This window comes from Notolepis coatsorum, assembly GCF_963971535.1.
Source record: "Notolepis coatsorum genome assembly, chromosome: 2".
NCBI lineage: Eukaryota > Metazoa > Chordata > Actinopteri > Aulopiformes > Paralepididae > Notolepis > Notolepis coatsorum.
This window is the reverse complement of record NC_140166.1, coordinates 78,214,183-78,228,887: the sequence shown is the minus strand read 5'-3', so window position 1 is coordinate 78,228,887 and position 14,705 is coordinate 78,214,183. Positions and strand designations below refer to the sequence as shown.

Genomic DNA, 14,705 nt, shown 5'->3' with positions numbered 1-14,705 from the left:
AAAAAAAAAAAAATTGTATTCATCTTTAATAATCATCTTCGTGCTCTGAATCTTGATGGTCTACTACCCCCCCCCCCCCCATGCATCAACACGGCATGTCTCATGGGGGCGGTGCTATGGAAACCGAACGAGGAGTGGATTCCCCTCGAATAAGCTCTCAACGTTAAGAATTCATCAATAATTTAAGCATCTTCCCATTCCCAGCCCCTCCCACACCCTATACATATATATATAAAGATGCACACACACACACGCTACAATTTCCAATTTTCGAAAATGTGGATCAATTACAGGTGCAAAATAATCTGCAAATGTAACCGATTGACAATGCAGACAAACTATGTAATTCATAGGCCTGTTATCAAATCAAATCAAATCAAATCAAATCAAATCAAATCAAATTTATTTATAGGGCCCGACAACACACGTTAATGTCCCCATGGGCCGTACAGGTCTTCTTTAAACAAGTCAGGAAGACAACATAACAATAAGTCAAGAACAGAACAAGAACACCATAGGGTCCAAACATTTTTTAGATGAATGCAAATAAATGAAAGAATGCAAGCACTCCCAGACATACCCCACGCGAAGGTAAGGAAAAACTCACTAAAACCTAATAGGGAAAAAAAGCTCCACAGGCAATGTGGAGGAGAGAAACCTTAGAAGGGCCGTTCAAGGGGGGATCTCCCTTCTTAGATGTCGGCAGGCATGCGTTGTTCATGGCACGGGGTACCACTCAGTGGTACCTCACTGAGTATTAAAGATTTGAGCAGAAGCGCGTGCACGCACATGCACGCGCTCGCGAGAACGCGCTGCGCTCGGCTCGGATCGTTGTGTTTACCTGCGGCGCTACCTCGCATTATCATAACAATAGCCGCTATAGGCTGGTGTCTTCAACCAGTCTGGGACTCTTTGTTCAACCCCCCACCCACCACCACTCACCCCCGGACAACAACACACTCTGCAAACAGCAGCAACCCGGGACATTCCATATCTACATCACAAACTTCGGGACTGAGTAGATAATTAATTAATCTTCTCTTTATTTTTATTATTTATATTAAAACTGAATCAAACCATAAACAAGGTTGCCTGTTGGGATGTTAGATCCTAATGTGAAAAACTGATTTTATATGTCTGCACTTTATGTGCTCATTTTATGCCTGTCTTAATTCTGTTGTGAAGCACTTTGAGCTGCAGTTTCTGTATGAAAGGCTATACAAACAAAGTGTATTATTGTGCGCGAGGGAACATAATGCGCATTATCCTGCGTGGCGGCTCAGCCCATAATAACAACGCAACGCTGGATGTCGGTGATAGTAGTGTTGCAGACGGACAGTTGGTAAGCATGCACTCATGTGTGTGGTGAAACACAGATGAGTGCATGCAATAGCAACTGTACATTTTGAAAAATTAAAGATAGAGCTAATAGCGATAGCAACTGAACATTTTGAAAGATTAAAGATAGAGTTGATAGCGGATCTATTTGAGGCACAGGGGCGGCGCAAGAGGGTCACGTCCTCCCCGTCTTAGTCACGGGACATTCAACACTCCGGTCGTTGCTCAGGGACAGCCGGAGACAGGGGGAAGGGGGGTAGCGCAGGGGGTTATCATACTATTATTATAAATAATTATAATACTTTTATTATTTATATATAATAATAACTATAGAAGCAATAGTTATAGTAGTAGTAATATAGTAGGCTACTAGTAAGAGCAGTAGTATTTGTTTATGTAGGTAGGAGACCAACAAGTTGAGTAATCAGTGATATTCCAGTATCCTTGGTGATACTCTTTGGGCCTTCAAGCAGGCGCTGCTCGAGTGTTTTGTAGGGATTGGGCGCCATCTGGCGGTCATTCTCAACAAAGCATGTTTACAATCCAAACTATCATAAGGATTTTTATAAATGTGAAAGCAGAGAATGTTTTATATACAGTGAATTATTTATTTATTGTGAGTTTCCACAAGCCTACAACAATTATATATACATGTGAGACATGAAAACATTTTTAATAAACAAAACTGGAAATTCTTTCCACTTGATCACTACTCACGCCCCTCAAGTGAGAACAATTGCATTAAATACCGTGAAAAAGCCAGACTACAATGGAAACAACTGAGACATGTTTCTGAATAGATACACAAAAAACTGCCATTAGAAAAAGATACAAAAATGAGTAAACATAGACACTTAAGGCATTGTTTTTAGTTGGACTTGTGAAACATATCTTGCACCTTACAGCACCATAAGCAAATCCTTCCCTTTACGAAGAACAGGGGCATGTCTGTCTGCATATAGTCTGCCTGAGCCAGCGTTGTTGAACACCGGAACAGTGTAAAGCCTGCGACAGACGTAAGGTGTACGACTTATCAAAACCAAACCAATAATGAATGGGATGACAACTGTAACATAGCATAAGCCATGCGAGGGTTAATAAGAACACATGCAATCAGAACAGGTCACAGACATTCGGCCATATTTAGGAGCATATATACTTTATGCCATCATCAGACTGAATACTACAAATAAAAGCAGGGCTGGGGTTTCCCCTGAATATTCACAGCAAATTGCTAAACTAGACAAATCTCATGGGAAAGAAGCAGCCATATAATATAGTATATAATTTAAATATTTTATAACGTTTTTAATTCTGGATGGCCATGGCCTTACTGAAGGAACAGTTCAAATAACTATTAATTCAGCCACAGACAGAGGGAATCCGTGACGGAATATAGGGAAATCAGCATCAGATCAATAAAATAATTGCGTTCCAAGACTTCTTAAATGTATCATATACTCTCAAGTATCTACAACAAAACTTGTAGCCGCCTAGCAAGTATGAATCATTAAACCCGTTTACTGAAATTCATATTTCACATGTATACAGTATACCAACCAGGGTAAGGGTATATCATTGCTATTATCCTTCATAAACATACACCATGAACATATTTATTGGAATGATTTAGGCCCTGCAGCATATAGAGATATGTGACATATGCAAAGATGACAAACACACAGGCCCATTCCTTGTCTAATTGCAATTAAAAACCAGTAGGGCAAGTGCTGTCCAGTGTCCCCCACAGTACAGCTGCTAACAAGTCAGATCCATCTTTTTATCTTTAACATTATCATCTGAAAAGTGCACAGCAAGACATATTACTGGTCTTTCTTGGGCAAATTAGGGAGATACATACATATAGGCCTATGGTTTCCATCTCTTCGATAGAGAGATTTCGAATGAGTGGCTATATAAAGAGGAACGTGATCCCCTAAAATAGGGCAGAGTGCAAACAACGATGCTGAATCTTTGATCGTTATAACCAGCATCAGTACAATTACATGACGGAGGTATTTGGTTCCCGATGAACACATTTTTAAACAAACCACTCTCCTTATTAAACAAGTCACATTTAGGACACGCGAGCACATCGCAATCTAATAGCCCAGCTACAGATCTCAGCTGACATGATTTAAAACATGGTAGCTACACCAACACTTCCAAGGCAAATACATATATTGTGAAGCCTTCAACCAAATGAGCATATTAGTCCCCCGTTTCATGTTTTTACTGATGTTTTCAAATTGACATAAGCTTTAGTACTGTGCATTACAGTAGTTAAAAAACACAGAAGAGCCTCTGTAGTTTTGATTTGCCTCGAGGTGATGAGTATACAGTCGCACGTAGGGCAACTGGAACACACAAAGAGAGACTCATACGGTTCTACGGCTGAAGGGTTCGTTTCTTCATCTTACATTCTAGCTAGACGCGTCACATGCAGGTTTTTTATTGTAAGGGTTAAATTGCAATGGTTACTGACATGCCACAGCAGTTCTTCCTCGAGGGGCGGGCCGTCCTCACACCCACCACCTCCCGCTTCATTAATACCAACCTCTAATTCAACAGTGGTGTTCAGCCCCAGTATTCCTGCGTACGGTTCTGGTCCGCGACCAGTGAGCTGGTGAGAGAACAGCCGGCTACGTGGCACAGACCCGGGAAAGATAACGGCCGCCACGAATCTCTAATGTTCTTGCCGCCGTATACCGTAACACTCTCCCAACAATCGGCTATGGCACAGGGTAAGTATATACACTTTAAGTGAAGAGTCACTAAAGCCTGAATCAGGCAGAAGTGGATGAGCTTAAATAAACACGTATTGCAAGGTTTTCTTGCTGCCTGTATGCGGATCCTAATATAGGAGTAAAGCTTGACAGCTGCTTTTCACTTCATTTAGAAAATATCCAAGTAATATAGAACATCAAGACGAGACAATAGCGTTGTTTTGCCGCCGATAGAAGCCCTTATATATATATATATATATATATATATATATATATATATATATATATATATATGATTGTTATTAGCGGAGGTGGAATTCCCAGGAATGCCGGCACCCGTCGACAGATGTGGATGATAGGGGGCGGGGCTACAGGCACCCCCGGAGGGCGGCGGGGCTACAGGCACCCCCGGAGGGCGGCGGGGCTACAGGCACCCCCGGAGGGCGGCGGGGCTACAGGCACCCCCGGAGGGCGGCGGGGCTACAGGCACCCCCGGAGGGCGGCGGGGCTACAGGCACCCCCGGAGGGTGGCGGGGCTACAGGCACCCCCGGAGGGTGGCGGGGCTACAGGCACCCCCGGAGGGCGGCGGGGCTACAGGCACCCCCGGAGGGCGGCGGGGCTACAGGCACCCCCGGAGGGCGGCGGGGCTACAGGCACCCCCGGAGGGCGGCGGGGCTACAGGCACCCCCGGAGGGTGGCGGGGCTACAGGCACTCCGACAGGACCTCGTGCTTGTCCGCCGCGATGCAGAAGTCGTTGCCGCCGCACAGGTCTTTCGGGGGGCGCTCCGTGAGGAAGCTGGCGCTCAGCTGCATCTTCAGCTTCTCCACCTCGTAGTTGTGCAGGTACTCCTGGATCAGGTAGCGCTCCCGCTTGATGCGAGCCTTCACCTCCGACGGCACGTCGGGGATCATCCACGCCACGAAGAACTTCACCACGAACACCACGTGCTGGGGGGGGGGGGGGGGGGGAGGAGAGCGAGAGAGGGTCACTGAGCGTCACGTGATAACAGACACCTTAAAGTGTCTGTGGTGTTCCACAAGGAAGCATACTAGGTCCGCTACTGTTCCTAATTTATGCAAATGACATGTCGTCAGCTTGTGACTGCAACTTGTTCCTGTTTGCGGACGACTCAGCCCTGCTGGTCTCTGACAAGAACAAATTACAGGTTGAAAAAACCCTCAGCTCAGAACTAAGCAAAATCTGCATATGGCTCGCTGATAACAAACTATCATTACACATGGGCAAAACAGAGTCCATTCTCTTCGGTTCAAATAACAAACTCAGCAAGACCGACGGATTCTCAGTTACAGTGGGTGACAATATTGTCACAAGGAAAGAAGATATTACCTACCTGGGTTCCATCCTAGAGGCAAATCTTTCCTGTGACAAAATGGCATCCAATGTAATAAAAAAAGTCAACCAACGAACTCGTTTCTTGTACCGGATCTCCTCACTGGTAAACAAGAATACCCTGAAGACTCTAGCAGGAGCACTCATTCAAGGGTACTACGACTATGCTTGCACCTCATGGTACCAAAGCACCTCAAAGGCGCTAAAAACAAAATTACAAACATCTCAAAACAAACTGGTCAGACTACTGCTTGACCTTACTCCTAGAACCCACCTCACCCCTGCCCACTTTGACAACCTAGGATGGCTTAGAGTAGACGACAGAGTACAGCAACTTGCAATGGGCCTGGTCTACAAGATACACTACACGACCAAGGTACCCATGTACATGACTAAATACTTCCCAAAGGTCAGTGAATACCACGATCACAACACCAGAGGGAGCTCCACAAATCATGTTAAACCCAGATTCGGCTCAAACAAGGGACTAAACACGTTTCGCAATTATGCCACATCAATGTGGAACGCCCTACCCAAAGCTGTAAAGGAATGTGAATCACTACCCACTTTCAAAAACACTCTCAAAAAACACCTAAGGGAGACTGCAACTCGAAACTGGCCCCTGTAAATGTCCGAACACAACCCCCGCCAACACCCCCCCCCCCCCCCCACTCCTACCCCCCCCCCCCCCCCCCCAACCACCTCCAATGTACAGTCCCACCCCCACCTACCCAATCCAATGTACAGTTTCTACGCCTAATGTATATACTATTTTCTTTCTGGACTCTTTTTGTATCACAAATACAGTACTGTAATTGCAAATCTGGTATGTCATAAATGTATAGATGTAGCAGTACTGTCTATCTGTATGTCATGTATGTCATATATGTTACGATGAATTGGAAATGGGGGACCCTGGTGGAAACAAGACGAAAGTCTTTCTCTGGTCTGCATCCCCTTAACAATTGTATGTATTGAGCTGTACTGCACTGTACCCATTCTGCAATCTGTTAATAAAGTTTTCATTCATTCATTCATTCAAAGCTGCGCCGTATGGTTTTAGGGGGGGAGGGGGCAATTAAGTTGCAAGATGCTTGAAATTTGTTTTCTGATCTTGATGTAAATCCAATCAAATAACGTTTAGAGACAATCAAAGTGAACCAACGTTGACTTTATGTTTCTTTGTATACTGTGGGGTAGGTGTACAATATCCAAATAGATTTCTGGCTTCAAACAGTGCTCCAACTCAATACAAAAAGATATATCATCATTTATTTTCACTTTATAGAGGTTTCAGTAAAAGAAACTGCACATAAAGATAAGATGATCCTTTATTAATGGCATGGCACAGCTTTTTAAAGTATAACCACATCATGTACAATGTGAGAAGCGTGGAGAGTTTCCCATAAGCATATAGTGGACGTCTTTACCTCCATGATAATGATGAACGCCAGCTTGGCAGCTAGGATGTGCCAGAAATGCATGGTGTGGGCATACTGCCTCTCATGGCCGGGAGGGTAGCGGTAGTCACGGTACCTGGGCCAAGCAAAAAAAAACACCCAGGTATAGAGTCAGAAATCTTGAGACCCATACACACTATAAACGTATATAACAAATAGTTCCAACTGTAACACATTCATTAGAGCACGTGAAGCTGTAAAGGAATATGATGCGTTATACACATTAGTCGTATACAAGCCATTAGGTCTTATAACAGGCATACAAAATGTTGTGTGTCTTAATGATACAAATAAGAAATGGCCTCATCATAGATGTAATTTATACTGATTATTGATATAAGGCACTATGAGCTAGTTTGTATACTCATTCATGTTATATTAATAATACATTATAGTTGACTGTAAATATCACTGTAATAGCTAATACACGTATGCCTTAAGTGAAGGGTTTAATTTACACCAAGTCAATCCATAAAGACAATAATCTGTTGTATTATTATAATTCTATGACTAAAATAAAAGCAAGAGGTGTTCAAGTGGATGCCCCCAGCTGCCCCCTGCTGGCTGATTATGGCACCACACCCTAACTTGGTGCACTACAATCAAAACATGTGAAAGCTAAACCGAGTGCCAGCGAGACATCAAAAACAGTACGAGGCTCGTACAAACACAACACTAAAGAGCTAAATCATGAGCATAAATACACTGCGGGCTACACCCACTACTAGCTACCCCCACCAACTAGCCCACTACTAGCTACCCCACCCACTACTAGCTACCCCTACCCACTACTAGCTACCCCACCCACTACTAGCTACCCCCACCCACTACTAGCTACCCCCACCCACTACACCCACTACTAGCTACCCCCACCCACTACTAGCTACCCCCACCCACTACTAGCTACCCCCACCCACTACACCCACTACTAGCTACCCCCACCCACTACACCCACTACTAGCTACCCCCACCCACTACACCCACTACTAGCTACCCCCACCCACTACACCCACTACTAGCTACCCCCACCCACTACTAGCTACCCCACCCACTACTAGCTACCACTATACCCACTACTAGCTACCCCACCCACTACTAGCTACCCCACCCACTACTAGCTACCCCACCCACTACTAGCTACCCCCACCCACTACTAGCTACCCCACCCACTACTAGCTACCCCCACCCACTACAAGCTACCCCCATCCACTACTAGCTACCCCCACCCACTACTAGCTACCCCCACCCACTACTAGCTACCCCCACCCACTACAAGCTACCCCCACCCACTACTAGATACCCCCACCAACTACTAGCTACCCCCACCCACTACTAGCTACCCCCACCCACTACACCCACTAGCTACCCCACCCACTACTAGCTACCCCCACCCACTACTAGCTACCCCCACCCACTACTAGATACCCCCACCCACTACTAGCTACCCCCACCCACTACTAGCTACCCCCACCCACTACACCCACTAGCTACCCCACAACGTGCTGGTCACCGGTGATTTTAATTTTCATGTTGATGACGTCACATCAAAGGCTGCATCAGATTTTCTCGCGATTAATGACTCTTTTAATTTTGTTCAGCATATTTCGGGTCCTACTCATGTAGCCGGGCATACTTTAGATTTAGTTTTCTCACATGGGTTAAACATTAAGAATGTCAACCTCCAGGATTTCCATCTGAGTGACCATAAGTGTATACTTTTTGATGTTTGTTTTAACTCTGATGTGCTCCCTCATAACCAGATGACGCACAGACATATAATTAAGCAAAACTCTGCAGATACATTTTCAACATTATTTGACTCTGATGTTCTGTCCAATTGCAACGAGTTAGAGTCCCTTGTGCAGTCTTTTCATGACCAATGTTCCACTATTTTGGACATAGATGCTCCTTTTAAATCCAGACCTGCCTCCCGTACCAATTCTACTCCCTGGTTCAATGAGTCTATCCGCAGTTTTAGACGTCAGTGTAGAAAGACAGAGCGTTTATGGAAAGCCTCCAAGCTTGAAGTCCACAGGTTACATCTCAAAGAGCTTTTGATCCAGTTTAATGACATGATAAGGGATGCAAGAACTGCATATTTTGCTAATCTAATATCATCCAACAAGGGAAACTCAAGAGTTTTGTTTGAAACAATCAATACTATTGTTGCTCCTGTGCCTCCATGTGTACCTGTATATTCTTATACTGACTGTAATAACTTTTTGAATTATTTTGTGGATAAGGTCAGTGATGTTAGAGCAGGCATCTGCCCCTCATCCCTTTCTGCCAGCCTTCCTACCGCTGTCTCTCCTCCTCTCATGCTGCTAGACTCGTTCTCTCCAGTCACCTTAGAGCAGGTTTCTATAGTGCTGCACAAAACAAAACCCTCTTTTAATCCCCTTGATGCTGTTCCCTCATCCCTGATTTTAGAGGTCCTTGACTCAATTGGTCCCACAATTCTGTCAATAATTAACCGCTCTCTGGCATCAGATTCTGTCCCTAGCCTTTTTAAACATGCCATAGTTCAACCTCTTTTAAAAAAGGCTAACCTAGACCCCTCTCTTCCTGAGAATTATAGACCAATCTCCAAATTACCTCTGCTGTCCAAGGTACTGGAGACAATTGTGGCTGAGCAGCTTCTCATGGTTCTAGAATAATAATATGCATGACCCATTCCAATCAGGCTTTCGGAAATTTCATTCCACCGAAACAGCCCTTCTTAAGGTTACCAATGACATTGTAATGGCTGCAGATGATGGTAAACACACACTATTAGTTTTATTGAACCTCAGCGCAGCCTTTGACACGGTTGATCATGTGGTTATGGTGCGTAGGCTCAATGATGTGTTTGGGATCTCTGGGTCAGCACTGAGTCAAACCTCATGTGAGGAACTTAGGTGTAATTTTTGATGACTCTCTGTTTTTTAACACTTTGGTTGCCTTGGGTTAAATTCATGATATACCATAGGTTGCCGGCTCTATTTGTCTATGGAGAAAGTCCCCTTCTTTGCAGGGCTATAACTTTTTAAATTCTATTGCTACATTGCCATTATTAGGGCCCATTCAAAGTCCTATATGTATTGTTCATTGTGTAGCAACGTTACATTTTTTCATTCACATATTCATAGTAAAGTATGGTCTAATGTATAAGTATGTTTTCATCTCTTTCAGCAGCTTTCTCCAGAACGTGATATATAGCCCCAAATGCATTATATTGATGATGAAATACAGTTTGATGGCAATCAGCGCGATATAAAAAATTCCAACTAGACGTACTTCTAGAAGTTACTACACGTCATCTGATGTTGACCGGATGGGCGAGGGGGCGTTTATAATTCCGTGGGCAGCGTTATACCAATCATCTAATGTGGGTCAAATGTTGATAATAGCAGTTAGTATCGAAGACGGTAACGTTACACGCTGAAACTCACCCCAGTCTCCGCGCGCCGTTGGGCGATCATCGTAGAGTAGAAATCTTATCATTATGGGATATATTTTTACCCGGTCCATCTCCAGCTTGTATAATGGTATATACGTCCAAATCATGTTGTTTATCGAGTTATTGCCAATCGATCACTGTGTAGCGTGACGAGCCAGAGTCCCATGACCTATAGCGAGCGCCCGGAAGTACTACGGACGTCTAGCACAACCTCTATGGCACATCCTGTTTGGCGATTGCGCCGATCGGCCACCAGATGGCGCTCCTGAACCGCCAGAGAGCTCAGTGGGTCCTGCTGGTGGATCTCAGGCCAGCGGAGGGGACATATGAATCAGATCGCAGATTTTTGAAATATTGATATAAGGACGCTGTACAGCGTCCTCCGGCAACTTGAGCATGGCCCGCAATGACGTCAAAAGACGTTTCATGGCAGTCAAAGTGTTAACAGCCATGTCAACCAGCTCACACGGTCATGTTTTTATCAGCTCAGAAACATTGCCAAATTAAGATTTGTTGTTTCTAGAGCTGAAATGGAAATGATCATCCATGCTTTTATTTCATCACGCCTGGACTATTGCAATTACATTTTTACCTGTCTGGATAAATCTGTGCTAAACCGCTTGCAAATCATTGAAAATGCAGCGGCAAGGCTTTTAACTGGGACAAGTAGGCGGTGCCCACATCACCCCCATTTTATCCACTCTACATTGGCTCCCCATTAATTATCGTGTCCATTTTAAAATTCTTGTTTTAACTTTTAAAGCTCTCCAAGGTAGGGCTTTACTGCGCCCCTACTCCCCCAGTCGTGCACTTAGCTCTTCCCACCAAAATCTCCTGGTTGTCCCACGGACCCGGTTAATAACAAAAGGTGACGGTCCTTCCAATTTATGGCCCCTACCCTTTGGAACACCCTCCCCCTTTCTATGCGTTCACTTGACTCCCTATCCACTTTTAAGGAACAGTTGAAAACGTTTTTATTCAGACAGGCTTTTAATTAATTCCTGGTTGTATACTTTGTTTATTTATTTATAATTGTTGTTTTGTTTTTAGGACTGACATTTATGGTGCACTCATATTTAGTTATTTAATTTTCTTATGTTATGCCTATGCTTGTCAGAATTGTTTTATGTGTAGTGCGTTCACCTCTATGTTGCTATGTTTTACTTCTGTGAAGCACTTTGTGATTTTATCTGTGAAGGGTGCTATACAAATAAAGTTTACTTACTTACTAGCTACCCCCACCCACTACTAGCTACCCCCACCCACTACACCCACTAGCTACCCCACCCACTACTAGCTACCCCACCCACTACTAGCTACCCCACCCACTACACCCACTACTAGCTACCCCCACCCACTACTAGCTACCCCACCCTCTACACCCATGGGTGCAGTCGTAATATCAGAAGTGCCTGTACTGTTTAAATGACGCCACGTGCACGCATGCGCATACATGTTCCCTCGCGTGCGCACAGAACAGATGATTATTATGCATAAATAGTAGGAAACATGTTTGTATAGGAAATGACTAGTTTTAGTTTAGATGTTGTAAATATTGCCTTGAAATGGAGAAGCTGAAAAAGGTAGCAGGATGTAGCCTTCAATATATAAAGAAATTATATTGTCAACAGATATGGTTGAAAAACAAACAATGTTTTAAATGTAATTGTAGATACAATATTGTAGTTACAATTTCTTTAATTGAATTAACTTAAACTAGAAAAGTAAATACAAACTAAATTAACAATGTAACTTACAGTTTATAGAAGGACAGTTTCCTTCTGAAGCACAACTTAATGCCTCATCCTTCCAGTCGGGACCATTTGTCACATAGTGAGAGCTCCACAGCTCAAGCAAACCCCCACCAATTGGTACAGGGCTTGTATTTTGGTTTTGCACTTCTCGTTCTTTGTTATGCTATTGGTATCCTATTGTTATAAGTGAAAAAAGTAGTAGAACGCGCTCACCTCACTAGACTTGACACTGGGTGCTGTAACCTCTGATATCATACATAAAAAATAGGGAAACAATGTCCAGGCACGCACTCCAGGTTTTTCCAAATTTATTGGCAGCCTGTAATCATGACGTTTCGGTGTGAACACACCTTCTTCAGAATGGCTTGCATGGAAAAACCTGGAGTGCGTGCCTGGACATTGTTTCCCTATTTTTTATCCTATTGTTATGCAAATACTAGGTGATAGATAAGTTGCCGGTACTTGGCGCACGGCGCGACGAGTCGAGTGAAAGTTGTGAATGTATTTTTGTGTGCACGCGCGTGCACATCCGTGCGCATACTTCTGCTCAGAAAAGTGCTGGGACAGCGTGGTACCGCGTGGGACCACCACTGCACCACTGACTACACCCACTACTAGCTACCCCCACCCACTACTAGCTACCCCCACCCATTACACCCACTACTAGCTACCCCCACCCACTACACCCACTACTAGCTACCCCCACCCATTACACCCACTACTAGCTACCCCCACCCACTACACCCACTACTAGCTACCCCCACCCACTACACCCACTACTAGCTACCCCCACCCACTACTAGCTACCCCACCCACTACTGGTGGCTGTGAATACCTGCAGGTGATGATGGTGGAGTTGTTGAACCAGTCGGGGCTCTCCCCGCCCTCCGGCATGCTGTGGGGGGGGATCTGGGAGATGTTGTACACCGACAGGCTGTTGTTGATGTAGCCGCTCATGGGGTCCCCGATGAAGTTGTGGTTGGTGTACTTGTAGACCAGGCGAGGGAGCATGTCTGAGGTGAAGGCCACGATGAAGGCCTGAGAGAGGAAGCACACACAGGTCTCATCGATGAAAGAGGAGAGGAGACACCGGGGGGAGAGAGGAGACACAGAGAGGAGACAAGAGAGGAGACAAGAGAGGAGACACAGGAGACATAGAGAGGAGACAAGAGAGGAGACACAGGAGACACAGAGAGGAGACAAGAGAGGAGACACAGAAAGGAGACAAGATAGGAGACACAGAGAGGAGACAAGAGACAGAGAGGAGACACAGAAAGGAGACAAGATAGGAGACACAGAAAGGAGACAAGATAGGAGACACAGAGAGGAGACAAGAGACAGAGAGGAGACACAGAAAGGAGACAAGATAGGAGACACAGAGAGGAGACAAGAGACAGAGAGGAGACACAGAGAGGAGACACAGAGAGGAGACAAGAGACAGAGAGGAGACACAGAGAGGAGACACAGAGAAGAGACACAGAGAGGAGACAAGAGACAGAGAGGAGACACAGAGAGGAGACAAGAGACAGAGAGGAGACAAGAGACAGAGAGGAGACAAGAGAGGAGACACAGAAAGGAGACAAGATAGGAGACACAGAGAGGAGACAAGAGACAGAGAGGAGACACAGAAAGGAGACAAGAGAGGAGACACCGAAAGGAGACAAGATAGGAGACACAGAGAGGAGACAAGAGACAGAGAGGAGACACAGAAAGGAGACAAGATAGGAGACACAGAGAGGAGACAAGAGACAGAGAGGAGACACAGAGAGGAGACACAGAGAGGAGACAAGAGACAGAGAGGAGACACAGAGAGGAGACACAGAGAGGAGACAAGAGACAGAGAGGAGACACAGAGAGGAGACACAGAGAAGAGACACAGAGAGGAGACAAGAGACAGAGAGGAGACACAGAGAGGAGACACAGAGAAGAGACACAGAGAGGAGACAAGAGACAGAGAGGAGACACAGAGAGGAGACAAGAGACAGAGAGGAGACACAGAGAGGAGACACAGAGAAGAGACACAGAGAGGAGACAAGAGACAGAGAGGAGACACAGAGAGGAGACAAGAGACAGAAAGGAGACAAGAGACAGAGAGGAGACACAGAGAGGAGACACAGAGAGGAGACAAGAGACAGAGATGAGACACAGAGAGGAGACAAGAGACAGAGAGGAGACAAGAGACAGAGAGGAGACACAGAGAGGAGACAAGAGACAGAGAGGAGACAAGAGAGGAGACACAGGAGACACAGAGAGGAGACAAGAGACAGAGATGAGACACAGAGAGGAGACGAGACAGAGAGGAGACACAGAGAGGAGACAAGAGACAGAGAGGAGACAAGAGAGGAGACACAGGAGACACAGAGAGGAGACAAGAGACAGAGATGAGACACAGAGAGGAGACAAGAGACAGAGAGGAGACACAGAGAGGAGACAAGAGACAGAGAGGAGACACATGAGACACAGAGAGGAAACAAGAGACAGAGGAGACACAGAGAGGAGACAAGAGACAGAGAGGAGACAAGAGAGGAGACAAGAGACAGAGAGGAGACACAGAGAGGAGACAAGAGACAGGAGAAAGGAAGCACACAAGGTCCCCTCGATAAAGCAGAGCAGGGAAAACTAGTTGTGGGCAGGT

The 14,705-nt window shown here is 45.2% G+C and overlaps 1 protein-coding gene across 1 annotated transcript in view; it reads right to left on the bottom strand.

The window, feature by feature from the left end:
• Window positions 1-4,599: 4,599 nt before the first annotated feature.
• Window positions 4,600-14,705, bottom strand: part of ano5b (anoctamin 5b) — a 129,636-nt gene continuing 119,530 nt past the window's right edge. The window contains exons 18-20 of the mRNA XM_084309171.1: window positions 12,906-13,108; window positions 6,848-6,953; window positions 4,600-5,014 (exon numbers count right to left, since the gene is read on the bottom strand). Of these exons, the coding sequence (XP_084165297.1) occupies window positions 4,769-5,014; window positions 6,848-6,953; window positions 12,906-13,108 (555 nt within the window). The 3' untranslated portion in view covers window positions 4,600-4,768. The remainder of the gene's footprint in view (window positions 5,015-6,847; window positions 6,954-12,905; window positions 13,109-14,705) is intronic.